Source organism: Haliaeetus albicilla, chromosome 22, assembly GCF_947461875.1.
Source record: "Haliaeetus albicilla chromosome 22, bHalAlb1.1, whole genome shotgun sequence".
NCBI lineage: Eukaryota > Metazoa > Chordata > Aves > Accipitriformes > Accipitridae > Haliaeetus > Haliaeetus albicilla.
This window is the reverse complement of record NC_091504.1, coordinates 8,120,427-8,138,991: the sequence shown is the minus strand read 5'-3', so window position 1 is coordinate 8,138,991 and position 18,565 is coordinate 8,120,427. Positions and strand designations below refer to the sequence as shown.

Here is an 18,565-nt window from a genome sequence, read left to right as displayed (position 1 = left end):
GGGGTCACAGAGCTCAGGGATGGGACCCCAACACCATTTCTCCAATTCTCGGGGTCTGCTCGTGTTTTAGATGAAACCCAAGCCCTGAATGTGCGCTGGTTCCTGGGGCTGGATACCTGGGGCAATGGGAGGACTCTTCCTCTGGATTTGCCATCCTGCCCGTGGCCTCCATGTGCTTTGCGGGGCAGCGCTTGGGTGACGTGTGACCCTTCTCCCCCTCCCGGCACAGGCGGTCGGACACGGTGGACAGTCACTTGCTGGATCTGTGCATCATGGTTTTCCGGGCCACCTTCACCAGTGGAAACAAGCTGAGCCTGGGCCGACTGATGGCTCACAGCAAACGAGCTGTCAAGAAGTTCGTCAACTGCGACGTCATGCTGGAGCCGGGCGAGTACGCTGTCGTGTGCTGTGCCTTCAACCACTGGAGCGTCGCCCTGGCAGGCCCTGCTGCTGCCCAGGGTAAGGGGCTGGGCTGCCCTCCCCACAGTGATGCTGGCAGAGACCTTGGGGGAGGCAGAGGTGGCAAAGCCCTTGATCTTCACCGTGGGGACCTTGCTGGGGGTGGAGGTTACCTGCACGTGCAGTAACCCAGCAGCACCCTGCTCCTGAGGGTTGTGGGCTTGGTGACAGTCTCACTGATCCCCCCCCTTCCTCCGTGTGTCTCCACAGCATCCAGTCCCACCAGCAGCCGGCCAGTCACTGATTATTCCAGCTATATCCTGGCCATCTACAGCTCCCGCCTGGTGATGGTGGAGCAGGTGGAGGCGCAGCCCACCACGCTGGCGGATGCCATCATCCTGCTGACCGAGAACAAGGGCGAGCGCCATGAGGTGGGTGTGGATGGCACAAGGCAGGGGCTGGCCTCCCCGTGGCTGCGCTGGGGAGAGGGGTGATGCTGCCAGCAGGAGCCTGGACCCTGCCTCTGCTGTGTCCTCAGTCTGGCAGGAGTCGGGCAAGGCTGTGCCAGAGCTGGCTGCCACCTAGTCCACTCCTACTCCATGGATGCCCACCCCCTTTGCTCCTTGGGGCAGCATGGGGTACCCCAGCAGATGGGCAGCCCTTGGCTGGAGGTGGAAGATGCTGGTCCAGTGGCTGGGATTTGGAGACGGGTGCCCGGAGGCTTCACACCCCTGACCCTGCTGTTTGCCCCAGGGCCGCGAGGGGATGACCTGCTACTACTTGACACACGGCTGGGCAGGGCTCATTGTGGTGGTGGAGAACCGGCACCCCAAGTCCTACCTGCACGTCCAGTGCGACTGCACCGACAGCTTCAACGTCGTCTCCACACGTGGCAGCCTCAAAACGCAGGACAGCGTTCCCCCCCTGCACAGGTCCGGGGTAGGCAGGGGTGGGTCGGCAGGGGGCTGCACAGCGAGGGCAGGCAGGTGCTGGCAGGAGGCTTGGAGCAAGGCAGAGCCTGGGGTTGGCAGGGAGGTGCGGGCACTGGGGTGACAGGCAGGGGATGGGATTGCCAGGGCAGAGGCAGCTGCCTGGCCCTGAGTCCATTCCTCTCTTCGCAGGCAGGTGTTGGTGATCCTCTCCCAGCTGGAGGGTAACGCCGGCTTCTCTATCACCCACCGCCTGGCGCACCGCAAAGCCACCCAGGCCTTCCTCAATGACTGGATGTCGACGAAGGGCACCCACAACCCGCTGCTGACACCCGAGGTCGCCGGGCTCCACGGCCCCCGGCCCCTATGACGAAGCGCCTCCCCCTCCCTGCTCCGCTCCCCCCTTATTTTCACCGAGTCTCTGGCCTGGGGTGGCCCCCTGAGCTGTCAGCGCTGAGCCGTGGGACAGAGCCGGAGCATCACACCCAGCACTTTGCCCTGCGATGCAGGGCTGGGGCGAACTCTCAGGGCCAGGAACAGCTCTGCCCGCTGCCCCCCGCCCTGGCACCGCTGGCCCCCCACGCACTTTATGAGGAGCGGCTGGGGCCACGGGGCCATCTCAGGATCCCACCTGCCCCATACCTGCGCTGGGGCCCGGTGCCCTCGGCCTGCCCAGGGCATGCAGCGGGGGGCTGCTGGAGATGGGGGGGGGCTGGAGGTTGCTGTCAAGGCCCTTCCCAGGCACCACGCTCAGGACTCTGCCCCCTCCCGCAGCGCCAGGGCCCTGGCGCTGCAAAAAAAAAGAATATACCTCTGACGTCTGTCCGTCTGTGTGACCCTCCGTCTGTCCCTGGCTCTTCCCACTGTCTTGTTCCCCTCATTGTCTGCTGCCAGGACCAACATGGCACCGAGGTACCGTAGCTGGGTCGGGGGGTGCCAGGGTCACTGCCGTGGTGCCGCCTGTGCTCGCTGCTCGTGGCAAGGATCTGCTGCGGTGCCTAGACCCCCATCCACCTCGCCTGTCCCAGGTGCCGGGTCTGGGGAGGAGGGGGTGCTGGGTTGTTTTGGAAAGCTGCCACTGTGGGGTTTTCACCGCGCCTCGGGGTGAAATGCAGAGGTGCCCTCCTCTACCGCTGCTCCGGGGTGGGGAGCGGGGCCACGGGGTGATGCTCAGAGACCCCCCCTCAACTCATCACACAAGTGTTACTATGCAAAGGCGGCCGCTGAAAGCAGTGCCTGGAGAGAAGCCATGCGTCCCGAGCTGGGCTCAGCCCCCCCCGGCACTGCCCTGTGGGGGCCTCCCCCCTCCCCGTGCCCTGTGGAGGTGAGGGGTGAAGGGCAGCAGGTACGGACCCGGGGTTCGGCTTTACCATGTTGCCATGTGCTGGGGGTGGGGGGCCTGATTTTGTGGGGGGAAGCAGAGACCCCCCATCCTTCAGAGGCCAAGTCCTGTGGAAGGTAGTGAGCACAAGGCGAAGGCTTGCAAGAGCCTCAGGGTGCCGCTGGCCCCAGCGGGTGCTCCGTGGCGGGGACTGACCCCCACGGTTTCAGGACGTCGTGGCTCTCAGGCTTGGTGCGGGCGTGCATGTGTGTGTGTGTGTGTGTACGTGTGTGTGTGTGTGTGTGTGTGTGTGTTTTGGGGGTCCCCCGGTGTTACCCTCTCCTTCCCAAGCTGTGTAGACGTGCAGCTCGGGGAGTGGGGTGGGTGGGAGATGCTGGGCCCCGTTCTGGCAGGGACCATGCTGGAGGGCAGCCTGCGCCCCAAACCCTGCGCCGGGCTGGGCAGGGGGAGTTGCGGGGTGTGGGGTTTGCCCAGCGTGTCCCTCTGTGTCCCCACGGGGTGGGCGGGGGGGTGGGCTGCCCTTACACCTTCCTGGCCCCCTTGGCCGGGGCTGCTGAGCCAAGCTCTGTCCGTATTTTTGTTTGTTGATCTGTTTTCTCTTCCCTGCTCCTTCCTCCTCCTCGGGATGATTTGTCCTTCACTTTTTTTTTTCCTCTCTCTGTCTTTCTGAGCTGTGAATATTTTTAACCCTGTAAATACTGTCCAGCTCTTAAGAAACATAGGATATTTTATCAATTGTAAATCAGATCCGTAATCCCTGTATGATACGAATTATCCATGGGTGGTTTTCAAACTCAGGTTCTGATGGACCAAATAAAGTTTTGTTTTTTACTGAAGCTGCCTGGTTTTGCTGTGCTGGGCTGTGGCACCGGGGGGGACGGGGGGACAGGACAGTGGGGAAGGGGTGCAGGCCGGCACTCGGCTGGAAGATTTTGGGGTGCAAGCGAAGAGTTGAAGCCATTTCTACGGAGTGGTGGGCATCCCTTGGTGCCCTGAAAGTAGAGCTGAGCACAAAAAAAAGGCTGAATTTGAGTTTCAGGTTTCTTTAGCTGCGCTTCGGGGCGCGGGGGGGCGGGAAGGGCCGCGCAGCGGTGCAGAAAGGGGCGAAAATAAAGCAAAATCCAGAAACTCCTGTAAACCGAGCGGCGGCTGCCCTCTCCCAGGGCCGAGCAGGGCTGCGTTGCGGCCGGGAGAGGGCAGCCGCTGCCTGCCCGCTGCTGCCGCCCGGCCGGGGCTGCGGCTCCGGAACTCGGCTGGGTACCGGGGCCGGCGTGAGACTCCAGGTCCTGGCCAGGGTCGAGCATCAGCCGGTGGACAGGGCACCTCCTGCCTCAGTTTCCCCATCCGCATCACGACGGGCTCCGGGATGGCCGAGAGGTGTGACGGCTCCTGGGCCGTGCTCGGTGCATCGCCGACACCGTGCTCGGGTTGGGGACGAAGGAGCAGCTTCTCCATCCTCACCACCACCCGGGGCAGCACCCATCCTCCCTCCCGCCTCCCCGTTTGGGCCGGGGGCGAGGCAGGCTGGCGCTGGGGAGAGCTTTCCGGCTGAGCGGAGGCGGCCGGCTGCGTGCCAGCCCGCTCTCGCCCGGGGTGGGCACCTTGAGACCAGTAGGGAGAGACAGAAGGAGAGGATTTCGGTCTTTCTTACAGCAACTTGTAATAGATTTTTCCGGGCGAAACATCTTTGCATTCAGGAGGCCCTGTCACAAGCCATCAGCCTCAGCCGGGGAGAAACAGATGGAGAGTTAATTTTGGCGGGGAGGGCACTGCCGCCCTCCCCTCCTCTCCCCTCAGTCTGTTCAGGGAGAAGAAACATGTCGGCAGAGGCAGGGTTTAACCCTCACGGCCGCGCAGCCCCTTGCCCTCGCCTCTGCGGGCAGGCTGCCTGCGTGGGCCCTGCCCGGTCCCTCCCGGGGATGCGGGGTGAGTTGTGGGGCTAAAACCGCTGCCCGTTGCCACCACGGGGGTGCCCCCACGCGTGAACGGGGTTCCGCCCCCCAACCCGGCTCTGTGCTGCTCAATGCCAAGGACGCACTTGGACTTCTCAGCCCAGTGGCCTGGTGGTGGCCCTCGTCATGATGGTGGCTGCGTGGCCAGCCCAGGCGGGCAACCGCATCCTGCCTTCCCCACGGGCCACGGCTCTCCAGGGCCACGGCTCGGCGAGCCCAGCCAACGTGCCGAGGGCAAATCCTGCCAAGCCGGGCGCTTGGCAAGGCAGCACCCAGTGCAGCTGCAGACACTTGGGCACCGGGTGGGCTGGTGCGTGGAGGGGACAGCATCTCCCAGGAGCAGGCGCCTGGATGGCAGCGATGCTGCCCGTGGCCCTGAGCCACTGGGACGCTGCAGGGAGCCCTCAGGACACCCCCAGCATCACCGACTGGGCTGAGAGCAGTGGTGTGGCCACAGAAGGAACGGAGATGAAATCAAATTGTAATTGTGCGTGATTCATAAGGGTTGAACCAGCATTAACTGCTTTATAATTACATATAACTGTGTGTCAAAAGATAAAATGGTATTTGACACATCAGCTTCAGAGTACTGTGTTGCTTCATCAGTAAATTCGTCATCCCTTGACCCCGTCGCGCCTTAAGCCTGAGGTCTGAAGGGGGAGATGGGGATGGACAGTGAGAGCCGTGGGTCAGAAGGGAAGGAAGGACAGAAGCACGGACAGCAGGACGGGGGGGAGATGGAGGGAGAGTGCTGTTGTACCCACCCGTACGAGCAGCAGAGAGGCTGGAGCACGTGTGTGGCAATGAAGGCAGCAAGCAGGCAGGGGCTGTCCTGCCAGACCCTGACATGGCTGTAAGACCCCAATCAAGGGGCTGTGGCTACAAAAAGCCAAGTGATGGCACAAGTCACCCCGGGGACGCCAGGTCACGCTTGGTGGGGCAAGCTGCTGTGGGCACGTGAGCCCACCACGCTGCCTGCCGCTCCCGCTGCCCATTGCTCTGGTCCCCTCCACGTGCAGGGTTGATGCTGCTCGTCCCTGGGCAGCCATGAGGATGCTCGGACAGGCAAAGGCGTTTGCCGTCCCATTGGCGTGCTCACCACCCCTCGACCCACCAAGCCTGTGGGTGTCTCCCAGGGCCAGAGGTGGAAACGTGGGTCCTTGCTGCGGGATCCAGGCGGGTGCTGGCGGCTCGTCAGGCCCTGGCGCCGGCACTGCCGGTGCCCCGTGGCTGTGCCGGGGCTGCACGGGGACGGGGCACGTCGGGAAGCAAGGGCTCGAGCGCTCTCCGTGATTCACTCTGACTATAATGGGAGCTGCTGGTGAATATTTTATGGCTCCCACAGGGCAGATAGAACATATTGTGCATTTTACGCCACAAATCTCCGCCTAGAGACAGAAGGAGGCTTAAAAAAGAGCAGCACCAGCGCTGCGTCGGGCTGGAGGGGGGCAGAGCTGCAGCGCTGGTGCCAGAGCAAGATTTGCAAGAGCATCGCTGCCCACCCGTGCCACCCTCCCCAGGGTGTGCTCATGGGTGCCCTGAGCCCAGCATCATCCCGGGCAAGGAGGATGTTTTGGAGCCGCAGGAACAGGCCGCTGCCGAAATGCTCTGCGGTGGCTGCGGCTGCCAGGCCGGCTGCCTGCGGCCAGGCCTGCCTGCTCTGCGGCTCTGTGGCGCAGGCAAAGTGCTTTGCCCGGGGCTGAGTGCTGCGGGAGGGGGCCCTGCCTGCACCGCTGCTGCCTGCGCTGGGGTCTGCCTTCCCCTTCGTCAATAATGCAGTCCCTGCCCCGGACTGCCCGCCGGCACTGCCCGCAATAATGGATCGGGGATGTGAGTAACCGCCCCGGCTCAGCTGAGCAGGAGGCTCTGCACCCCCCCATCCACACCCCCCCCCCCCCCGGCCCCCTCATCATCATCCTCGGCTGAGTCGGATGCTCTGCCAGGAGCTGGCGAGCGATGGAGGAGCCATCACCTTCGCATGTGGCAGCGGCTGCCTGCTGCTGCTCAACTTGCAGACACCAGGACAGGGTTTTGGGGGGGCTGCCAGCAAGGAAACCCCATGCCCACCCTGGCAGCCCCCCCAGAGGGAGCGGGTGCTGCTGGGGCCAGGGCTCCTGGCCGGTCCCACTCAGCAAGGACGAATGGCCGGGCCGGCACCATCACCATGTGCCAGGATGGTGGCTCAGGGTGGGACTCCATGTTTGCAGGGGTGAGCTCTGGGTGCCGGGGTGCTCATCCTGCTCCCCTCGAGCACGCCCCGCTGCCTGGCAGGCAAGGAGCCATTGGAGAGATCGCCAGCAGCTGCCTGCGCTGACTTGGTCTGGGTTGGAGCCGGGGGAGGCAGCTTGGGGTCTGGCAGCGGGGCTGGGGGGGGAAGAAGGAGGATGTAGGTGCAGGCAGCAGAGGATCAGGGCCAGCCCACGGGTGCCACTGTGGGTGCTGAGCAGCCCTTTGCCCCCCCCACGGGTGCCACTGTGGGTGCTAAGCAATCCTGTGCCCCCCCCACCTTGGAGAGCCCCAGCTCCCCACACAGCCACCACCCAGCAGGGTGAGGACCTGATGCTTGGGGCCAGTTGGACCTTCAGGTGGGGGAGAACCCCCGAGGTCTGGGTCAGCCCTGGGGACAGCCCCCCGGCCCCCCGACATGGCCATGCAGGCAGCGGGGGCGGAGGGGGGGCACACAGCCACCACAGAGGGCCAGCCTGGGCCCCTGCTGCATCATGGACCACCCCCACCCTCCCCCCCACGTTCCCAGCCCTGATGGGTGACGGGAGCCCTCCAATGTCTCCCCCCCACCTCGAATGGGGTATGGCAGAGCTGAGCGGAGGGGAGTTGCTGTGGGGTCCTCACCTGGGGGGGTCACGGTGGCACATGGCCAGGTGGCTTCATAGCAGGGCTGCAATGGCATCCTGGGGGATGACGACTGTGCTGTCTGTCCCCCAGCTGGGTTTCCCCAGGGATGAAGTTCAGGAGATGACACAGGCGCTCGCCCCATCTGGACCATGAGCATGGGCAGGCCATGGGGAAGACTTTGCCGGGATGTAAAAGGAAAGCCGTGATCCAGAGCGGCTCCTCTCGTCCTCCTGCCCGACCTCTCCATCCGAAGGCGGGTGGGCAGGCGGCTGCACCGGAGGCCAGAGCCGGCTGGCACAGCTGGGGCTGCGGCAGCCACATCGCCCGGGCTGTCACGGGTTGGGCTATCGAATCTGAAAGCAATTAAAGCCATCATCAGTGCTCGCTCGGGGCTGGCTCCAGGCTGCAGGGAAGCTGCCACAACAGATCATGTGCTCGATGCTGCTGGCCCGAGGACCCGGCTCAGCCCCACGCCTGCTCCCACCCGTGCCCCGGCACACACCGGTGCCGGCCCTGGCCAGCACCCACGCAGGGGAGGACAGGGCAGGGCAGGGCAAGAGGCCACGGTGAGGGCCACGCGGCATCCCCGCCGCTTGCTCTCGGTGCATCTTGGATGGGGTCCTGCCGCCCGGGGGCTCGGCGGAGGGGCTTGGCCACCAGCTCTTGGCCACAGTCGCCATCCCCACGTGCTTGCTGTGACAAGGAGATGGCAGCGTGGGGCAGCAGGACGGGATGGCTCAGGGGTGTTCCCGTGGGTGCTGAGGAGGGCTCAGCACCCTGGTGCTCTCCATTGGGGCACAGTGGGGTTGGGTTGGGCATTGCTGAGACCTGCCTGCACTGGCAGCTGCCTCCACCGGCGGCTTTTCCCGGCTGGAGCCCATGGCCCACGGCTCCATGGCCCACGGCTGGTCCCACGTGGGCAGGATGGGGACAGCCCCAGCAGGTCATACCCTGGGGCGGGGGACGAGAAGGAGCAGACCCTGACCTGGGGAGCTGCTGAAAGCAGGGTGGGTGATGGAGGGGTGCTGCGAAGAGCCCGTCCCTGGGGTGAGGAGGGGGCTGTCACCGAGCCCCTGCCACCCCGACAGCCCCTCTCCCGCTGACAGGGAGTGGTGCCGGGCTCTGCCGTCCTGTCCCCCCCCATTTTGGTGAGGCTGTGGCTGCCTGCCCGCGGCCCCCAGCTCAGGGCCTGATCCATGCGCTCCAGGAGCAGCTCCTGGGGCTAAAACCATCCCCGTGCTCCCGCCGGGGCACGTCAGGGCGGGGGGTCCCCCCTCCTCGGGCACCGCACAGTTAAGCAGAAGTTTGCTGGTACGGAAGTTGCACATTGTCTTGAGGCACATTTTCTGTTTTTTCACTTGTGAAATATTTCTGTCAGAACCAGTTAATGTACAAATTAGCAGCGGTGGTCTCTCTTACGTCTTCTGACTCACTAATTTGACAGGGGGTGTTTTGGTGGCGGAGCTCGCTCTTGACAGGCAAACGGGAGGTCAGAGACCCGCAGGGGGAGGAGGCACCGAGCCGCGGCTTCCCGGGGGTCTTCTCCTTCCTAGCCCACCCCACCGTTCCCGTCTAGTCATGTCTGGCTGGAGGAGTTGAGCTTGGGTTTGGGGGTTTTTTAACCAAATGCATTTACCCCCCCAAAAAGCCTCCTGTGCTAGGTAAGGAAATGGGAAGGGAGCCCAGGGGTGGGGGTTATGCTTTTGGGGTCCTGCAGGCAAACCTGAGGTGCACGGCAGGAGTGAGCCGGCACAAAGAGGAGACATGGGCATAGAGAGGGCCCCCCCGCACCATGGCCCTGTCCTTCACCTCCCTGAAGCCAGGTCACTCCTGGGACTCCAGCTCTGCATTTGCAGGATGCCCCCCCCGCAACAGCCCCCATCCTCCTCCTGCCATTAGAGAGAACCTAATTGATGCTCATGTTATCTCTGCATACCATCCCTCCACCCCAGCTTATTGATGAACCAAGGGGCTGCATAGCCCATTTTTCAATCCCTGTCGGCTTAATTGGGATGTTAAGGGGGGGGCATGACACGCACCGCTGCCTGGGAGGCTGGAGGCACTGGCTGGGCATAACAGCAGTGGAAGGGAGCGTCCGGAGCCAGCCGTGCCCAGGAGACATGGCCCCAGCATTGAGCAATGCTCAGGACCATGTCATGCAATCTGTCCCCGGGCTAGAGGCTCACGCGACAGATGGACCTCATGCCATGCCCGGGAGGTCAGCAGCTCTTTGGGCCATGGAGGGATGTGTGCTAAAAACCACCAGCCTCTGCTTGTGCCACCTTCCTCTGATGTCCAGGGACTGAGAGGGACTGCAGCGAGTTGGCCCAGGACGGAGCTGGACAAACATGGCCACATCCTGACCACGCTCTTGCTGGAGCCATGGTCTCTCCAGCCATGGTCTCCTGGCCATACAGCTGCTGGGGGCTGGAAATGAACCCAGGAAAGTGACCACCACCGCGGGAAGGGCAGCTCAAGAGCACACTCGTGCAGGCCCATGTTTTCCTCATTTCCCCTCTTTCTACTGATGTTTGCTGAGGGCTTTTTTGAGGGTTGAGCTCTCCCTGCTCATCAGGTTTACTCCTAAAGACATAAACCCACCCATCCACCCTGGATGGTGGTGTTGCATCCTGTGGCCAGCACCCACCCGTGTGTACCAGATGCCTGCAAAATCCTCCCTTTTTGGGTCAGACAGGGTGCCTGGGTGACCAGATCTGGTATTTCACATCAGGGCAGCACCCTGAAGAGTTTTGAGCTGTCGCATCCTGCAAAGGTCTCAAACCAGCCAGACTGAGTGGTCCCTACCTCCCCTGAGATTCAATTCCATCTTCAACCATTCTGTTCCCAGACTGGACCCCCGAGATGTTGCCCAGTAAGATTGAGACACCAGGCTCCAAAAGCAACAGCTGAGAAAACCAGTTTTATGCCACACTGCATAAAAAGAGTGGCTCAGCCCAGCCTCTTCCAGGAGCCCCTTGGCAGCAGCATCGAGTCTGGAAAGGAACTGGGAACTCCCAATTCCCCTTTCTGAATGAAGAAATGGAAGTTGGCTTTCCAGGGATGACTGTGTGCCCAGCTGGCAGACGCAACCGGTCTCCGGTTATGCTGGCGAGGATGCCCAGAGCGGTTACTCGCACAGCCCCACACCACGACACATAGTGGCTCATGACCCTTGAAGAAACTGCTGCAGCATCAGTACCCTCCTTTTCCCGACATGGCCAACTTCGCCATGAACCTGCCCGTGCCAGACGGCACGGCAACCACCCCAACGCCTCTTGGCAGCTTCAGAGAGATCTTGCACTTCTCCCCATACCTGAAAAGTCCCACTGGTAGTGAGCTGGCATGAAACCCACCCTGCTTAAAACAAGGAAAGCTGCCTGCTACATCTACAATTTTCTAGCTTGCTTTTGGCAAGAGTATTTGGACAGATGAATGGGAGAGAGCTCTGGATTAACACAACAGCTGTCCCTCTCGGCCAGATCCAGGTCTCCTTGAGGCCACCCGAGATGCCACATCACGGCAGGGTATCGGTGCAATGGAGAGACCCTGAGGAATTGCTGCCTGGGGCACAGGGCAGCGGCTTGAGGAAGGCTCTGCGCAGGACTCGCGGTGGCTTTTGGGGGCTGCAGGGGAGCTCTGGTGGGGAGCAACCCATCTGCAGGAGGGCCTGGCATGGCTGGAAAGCAGAGACAGCTCAGACCTGATGGAAAGCCCAGGGCTGCGGGTGAGATCTCCCCAACCCCAGCCCTCTGCCAGGGTGGGTGTCAGGCTCCAGCCAGGGGTCCTCAGGGCCTCCGCACCCAAAGGTGCCCTTTTAACCGTGTGGCTGCAAACACATCCATCACGCCAGCCCAGGCACCCGTCCCAGCAGGGTCCAGCTCCCCACACACACCCCCAGCACCACGCTGGCCGTGTCCCACCAGGGACAGGGAGCAGGACCGTGGCTGGTGGCACCCCACGGAGCTGCCGGCCGGCCTCCCCGGCACAAGGGGCTGCAGGAGCAGCGAGCACCAGCCTCGCCGCTGCCTGGGAGGGAGCTGCCGGTTGCAGAGGCGGCTGGGGCGAAACAGCTCAGGCAGCACAAATCGACTGTGACAGCCCCAGAAAGGCTGAGCCCGGGGGTGCGGAAAAATACAAGTTAGTTTCCTTTTCCTTACCATATGCTCCCCTTCAGCTGTGGGCGGCACGATAATTACTGCCATCCACCATGCTGGTCTAGCTTGTCACACAGGCTGCCGGCTGCTCGGCAGCGAGGGCTGAGCACAGCACCGGGTCTGCAAGCAGAGCCTGCCCCGGCCCCATGCATGATGGGGAGTGGAATTTGGGTTCCTGGTCCCCAGATTTGGTCCTTCCTGGCACCAGGGGCATCAGCCTGAAGGCAGCAGAGGTGGGGAGCGAGCTGCAGACCCCTCTTCCCCTGGCGGTGTCTCCTGGGGGATGCAGGCCACCTTGCTGTTCTCTTTGGCATGGGTACCACTTCTCCACCAGTCACCCCCCCAGCTGCGTTGCAGCTGGGTGTGAACACCTCTGTGCCCCTTAGCAGGATGCTCCCAGGGAGGTCCCGTGCCAGCTCCCATGCCTGGCTGCCAGGAGACTCTCTGGGGCCAGTTACTGCTCGGTCAGATTAGGAGAAAAAGCCGGAGTGGACCAGACCAACCCCAGAGGCCCTTCCCATCCCAAGTGTGCTGTGGTTCTGTCAGGGTGCAGTTGGTGCCATGCAGGGAGGAGCAGCACCATGCCCCAAAGAACACGCAGTCACCCTGGCATGCACAAGGCACAAGCTAAGGGCACTGTTCTCCAAGGCAGGAGCTGGCAGAGGGGTAGCTCTGTGTCTGGACAGCCCCAGGACCACAAGGTCCGTACAAAATAGGATGGAGCTCTTGCTCCATCCAACCCTACAGTCCCCTCCAAAACACAACAGAGACTCTTCAGGCCTCTCGGTGCCCCACCAGTGATGTCCCTGTAACAAGCACCCAGGCTGGTATTCTCCAGGACTGCATAGACCAGAAAGCTTGCAGTGTGACTGGTTCTCATTGCCTTAAAAGATGTCACGCTGGGGCAGTGACGGGTTTGTCTTCGTCAACTCAAGAGTTGCCCTCCCTGTTGTATGGGTCAAAGTGGGTCTTCATTTCTCAGATTATGCCTGACATGAACACAAGCTTCTTCAGTCCCTTCATTTAGGAAGGGAAGGGTGATCCCAATGGCCATGTTGCTTCCATGTCTCTGTACCGGAGGTGGACCACGAGCCCAGTATAGATGGCTGCCAGTGGTGAGGAGGTTGGTTCGTCACCAGAACAGCCCCTCTTTCCCACATCTTCACCAGCCAAGCCTCCTAGGTGCAAGGTGGGAGAAGGGCCTTGGCACACACTCTGCATCTTGCACTACTTGCTCTTCACCACGGGCGATGGGAGTAGGATGGGGACACGGTGCCACAAATTGGTGTAGTCCTTCCAGACTGTCACAGCAGCATGTGCCCAGCCATGGGCTGTGCTCCCCCTTGCCACAGCAGCTCCTTCTGAGGCTCCTCTGGTGCAAACAAAGCCAACAGCTTCATGACCGTCCTAAAACCCATCCACCGTGACTTTAGATAGCATGTGTGCTCAAGCATCTGGCCCCTGCCTCAGTTCCCCCATCACATCCGAGCACTTTCTCTGGCCTCAGCAGCATCCCACAGGTGCGGGGAGGTGGGGTGCAGAGGGGACAACTGCAGGTGAAACACTGGAAGATGCAACAGCTGAATAAAATAATCCAGGCTGGCAACTTCCCCAGGATGCCCTTGGAGGCTGTGATGGAGAGAGGAATGGATCTGGCCCCTGGCTGAGCCGTCCTTCCCCAGCCCTGCCCCGAGGGCTCAGCTTTGCAGGGCATACACATGGCAAAGCAAAATTTAGGAGATGCGAGGTGCCGCAGGCTCGGCACCGCCTCACGGGGTTATCTGGAAAATGAACTTTCCCACACGCTTTCCCTTCTGTGTTTCAAAAGGAAAAAAACCCTAAACCCCATCTTTCTTCCTCCGCCCCATCCCTGGGAGGTCCCTGTGCCTGGCGGTGCCCACGCCACCCCTGGCTCTGCCCAGCCGGTTGAGTGAATCGCTGACTCTTTAACCGGTTCTGCGGCGAAGACCTTAATCGAGTCACCGCGCCGGGGCTGGGATGCTGATGCGATGTGACAGCCGCCCCGCACACCTCCCCGAACGCAGCCGCTCGGGGCGACGGCCAGCGCGGCACCCCGGTGCCGGGGCACGGGTGGCAGCAGGGCTTCGGCAGCACCGGAGCGGGGGGCACCCACCTGGGGAGGGCTGGGGGGCTTAGGGCCAAGGGGGGCTGGGGAATCCTTCACCATCACCCAAGTGACCCCTGACGTCACTGGAAGGCAGTTTAATATCCGTCAATCGCACGGAAAATCGCATGTTTGGCCCCAGAGCCCTCCTCCCCCACGCCCCCCCCAGCCGCCTGTCCTATTTTGAAGGGCTCATTTTCTCAGCGCTAATGAAAGCGACAGCCGTGCAGCACTGGTATTTGGGGTTATCAGTGAGAATATTAATGGCTGATGCTCAGCATTAACTCTTTGAGAGTCCAGCCAGAGGTCAGAGCTGGGCTGCCACCGCCGCCGCAGAGCCTGGCTGCAGCGGACCCTGGTCTCCCCAGCACCGCGTCTGGGACTGGGGGTGGGATGGGGATGGTGACCCTGTTTCCAGGTGGTTTTAATTGCCTGTTTTCAGTCCCAGGGGGAGGCTATTGACCCAGCTGCCTTCTGCTGAGGAGGCTGGGGAAGCAGAAGGGTGGAAGCTGCAGGGATGGTGGTGGATGCAGCTACCTGGTGCAGCCACGAGGGAAGGGCTTGGGGCAGTGGTGGAGGATGGGTGCCTCCAAGGCACCTCCTCAGACCTGAGGGATAGGCAGGTGCCGGAGGTGACCTGTCATAGCCAGGATATGGGTAGGGAGAAGGGACAAACTCACCTTTTAAGCAGGAAGGCTCTGGCAATCTGAGCATGTTCATGTTTGGCTGGAGAAGTTCATGGTCAATCGGGATGCAGAGTTCCCCATAAGGGCTTTGCAAACACCTGCTGTTGAAGAACAACCACATTTCCGAGTCCATCCTGTAACACTCACGGTTTTTACATCCCTCCTTTGCTCCACCATTGGCATCTCATTTGGTGTCATAACTTAGGACACTTCAATACCAATGGAGTTGCCCATGTGAAATCAGTGAGACATGAACTTTCAGTGGGACCTCAGGGTGCCTTCTCGTTGTTGATCCTATTGAGAATGGGCTTGTTGCTGTGGTGAGGGGGTGCTTGTGGTGGACAGCCTGCAGAGGACGTTCATGTGTGATGGCTTCTTAGGAAGAAAGTATCTCCTTGGGCTGCATCTCAGCAACAGATGATTGTGGTCATGAAGAAACCAGCTGAGAATTTGGCATATCAGGCACATCCTGTCATCACACAGGCGAATCCTACCAACAAAGAAGGGACAGGAGAGTTGTACTTTGTCCAGAGACACCAGGCAGCAGTTACACCAGTTCCTCTGGAGATCCAGGACTGGTGTGCATAGCCCAAGGAAAACACAGACTGATTTTGTATCGACATCTACCCAAGCTTTGAGTATGCCAGCATTCACTTGCAGGTTTCGTGGTTCTGCCACCAGTTGTGCTGCTGTAAAATCAGGAGCAACTCTGTGAAGGCCAGCAGAGCAACAGCAGTGGCAGGTCATGCTGAAGGGAGGATCACATTTACCAGGGGAAGAACAATTGGCCATCAGTCTCCGGTTAGGACATGAGTTTTTTTGGCAGGGGCCCCTGTGCATTCGGGAGCTGACTGCTCATCTCTAAAGCCCCCTCTAATTGGATGCATTTAAAGATGCCTCCTGAGCTGTCTTTGTCTCCTTGCAGCCAGCAGGACACACGTCCCTAAAATGACACCAGCTAATTAAGGCCGTGGAAGCCCAAGAACTCTTCTGTGCCTTGTTTGTTATCCGAGAGCCTGAGGCAACGCTGAGGCCAGTAGGACCCTGACAGGCAGCTGGGGAAACCTGGTAATGACAGAGCCACCAAACCAGTCAGGGAGAAAGAGGCAGAAGAGTACAGAAATCAGCAATGACAATAACAACCAGCCACTCTAATGGTGCTGAGGTGCCTACTGTGCCTTGGAGACATGGGATCAATGAACCAGAGCTCTTCCTCCCTGCTCCTCACCTTTTTCCAGGCACCTCCAGGCTAACTGGGATGGAGAGTGGGGGTGGCAGTGGGAGGGCTCTGGGGATGGAGTCCACTGCATGAAGGTCAAGAGATGAGTCTCCTGTCAGGCTGTTTTCATGCTTGCTGGGAAAACATAGCAGCATCTCCCTGGTTTGACTAGGGAACTGTCCCACTCACAGCTGCCTGGGATGCTAATCTGACAGCCCCTTTCTATTTACCTTCAGGAACTAGAAGCCAGGGCAGAAGGTATGTGTTTAATATGCATGTATGCAAGGCTGGACCTGGGAGAACAGTTCATGGGAGGACATCACCTTCCTCCCCTCTCTTAAGCATCTCCTCCTGCTGTTCTCCACCCTCTGCTTTTGCCTTCTGAGAAGGAACACCACCTGCACATCCCTGAGCCCATTCCCACCTCCCTCACCCTGCACTGTTTGCAAATCCTCAAGAGCTGCCTCTGCACCACTTCAGCGTGGTGGGACACACATGAATGCCTGGGTTAGCATCAGCTGCTCTTCACAAAGGCCCCACTGCTGGGAGTCCCCTGTCCATAGGGATGGAAGAAGGCAACTGATGCCCAGGGACATTGAAGCACACACACTAACACCAGAATTGCTCCTCATCAAGGCCTGGGACAACTGCTCTCACCTCCCCCAGGCCCTCAGTGCCCCCACCCAGACCAGCCTTCACTAACACGCTTCCTCTAACACCAGCCCCAGCAGATCAGCCACCCATACCAGCACCCATCAGAGAGCCAGCTGCCTTGACCGCCCCCTTCACAGCAGTACTCATCCACAACCTTGTCCCCAAAAGCATGGTCCTGACCTGCCGCCAGGTCTTCAGCCTCCAGAGCAGAGATAGAACCACCCGAAAAGATGGAGCATGCCCTGTTGCTGAGGGCTGAGTTATGAACCGCACCCTGGGAGACATTAATTTTTCCATCTCCTTTGACTCACTGGAGACACACATCTGCTGGAGATCTCCTTTACAGCATGTGCGTCCAGTCCGTCATTCCTTTTTCTCTGACACCACCATATCAGAGATGAAAAGAGATGTTTCTTGTGTCTTCTGCCCTGTCTGTACCATCTCAGCAAATACTAGCAGTGCAGTAACACATCATGGTTAATGGCTGTCATGGGCTGCTTGTCCCTTTGGCCATGCTCTGGTGAGAGAGGAGCTGCTGGGGAATTTCTAGCTTTTGTTTTGAATTGCTCTGAAACAAAGTCAAGGACAGGTGTCTGGAGAGGTGAGGACATTCAGGCTTTCCAAAAAGGCTTCCCCAGTGGTATCTTGTGGTCAAGAGAAGCTGGTTCTGCAGAGACATATGATTCTATGTCAATCTTCCACCGATCACTTGAGGTCCACATCTCAGGTCTCATTTGTGCACGGGTTGGAAGTGATGGTGGATGAGATGGTGGCCTGTTGCTAACGCTGGTGGCAATGGGCTGGAACGAAGGTACCTGGTGAGCTCCTTGGGGGACAAGACAGCTTCATGTCCGAAAGTGGAAGGGGTGCAGAGAACTGTCTGTAGCCAGCATTTTCCCCTGTCTGTGGCCAGTGCCACAGGAGGAACATCCCTGCGCTCAGAGTTGCTTTCAAGAACTGTTTCCAATGATGCTTGTCCATCCCAGTTTCAGTGGCGTGAATTGTTATTTGTACCCCTGGGGGGAGGGGGGGATGGGGGGGCATTAAATTCAGTGCTGGCCAGAGCAAGGTGCTAGAAATACGCAGAGTGCACCTGAGTAGGGTGACCTTGAAATAAAGAAGATAGACAAGGGCGGGAGAGGGGCAAACAGGGCTTTCACCAGCATGTATGGGCATTTTCCCATCATGTCTTCACTTTTCCAGCAGAGACCTCTACCGCTGGCCTGTGCCATGCCATTGTACCATGCTCGGCAAAGGCACCACGTGCGCCAAAGCCGGGTGACCAGACCCGTTGGCATGCCCTTACCCAACCCACTTAGGTCGCAAGCGCTCTGGGGCTGGATCCGTCCCTTGGGGAGCGTTGTGCAGCACCAAGTGTAACAGGGGCTTGACCCTGGCTGGCTGGTTGCCCTGCTCACTCATTGGAAAAGGGATCAGTACTGACTGCTGAGCACGATCCCGGTCTGGGGAGGGACATGGTGCCAGGCTGGTCTGAGTGGTGAAACCAGACCAGTGGACACCAGGCGATCAGGATCTGCAGAGACCTGGTTTGCTGTGAAATCCATCCATTTGTTATAATTTAAAAAAAAAAAATTTGGCTGTTAATCGTGACTTTTTTCCTAGAAATAAGGAGGTGGGGGCAAACTGATGTGCTCAGGAGGAGCAGATAAAGAAGGCTCAGTGCTGCAGCAGGGTGTTTGTCTCGGCTCTGCGTGTGAGTGCTGTGTTTCTGAAGATGCTCTGGGGACATGCAGCTCTCCCAGGGACCACGTTACATTTTGCTTTTCTCCTTCCAGTTACTTATGATTCTTTGAGCAGCCAAACTCGGCAGTTTGCATTATATGACAGAACAAATATGTCCTATGGGCAGGGGGCTAGGAAATCACACAAATAGCAATTTACTAATTTTATGCTGCCCATAGAAATCCTGAAGGCCTGGGAGTCTGGGGATGGCACATGGAGCTTTTTTCTTTTGGGGCAATTAGTTTCAATCCAGCTTTTCTAATGACTGAAGGTTCTTGCTCACCTGAAGGCACTTCAGTGGCCTGCAGGAAAAGGGCCACGATCTCTGTGTTGCTCACGTCTCTGGATCGTCACACCCATCTCTACAAGTTGGACTGTCATGGGCCAGCTCAACAGGATTTCACCCTTTAAGCTGGTGAAAAGATTAATGATAAAGATGGAGCAGATAGACAGAGGTATGGAGAAGCCTAAACATCCAGCCCTTCCACAGAAATTGTGGTCCCAAGTGA

At 59.8% G+C, this 18,565-nt stretch overlaps 1 protein-coding gene across 10 annotated transcripts in view; it reads left to right on the top strand.

The window, feature by feature from the left end:
- The window catches only part of CAPN15 (calpain 15), a 61,523-nt gene extending 58,017 nt beyond the window's left edge, over positions 1-3,506 (top strand). For 9 of the 10 annotated variants that reach the window (XM_069809602.1, XM_069809598.1, XM_069809606.1 and 6 more), the window contains 4 exons: positions 230-459; positions 670-830; positions 1,153-1,331; positions 1,521-3,506. In XM_069809602.1, coding sequence (XP_069665703.1) covers positions 230-459; positions 670-830; positions 1,153-1,331; positions 1,521-1,698 — 748 coding nt within the window. In that variant the 3' untranslated portion in view covers positions 1,699-3,506. Of the gene's footprint in view, positions 1-229; positions 460-669; positions 831-1,152; positions 1,339-1,520 lie in introns of all 10 variants that reach the window. The other variant, XM_069809604.1, reaches the window with a different exon arrangement.
- Positions 3,507-18,565: the final 15,059 nt, after the last annotated feature.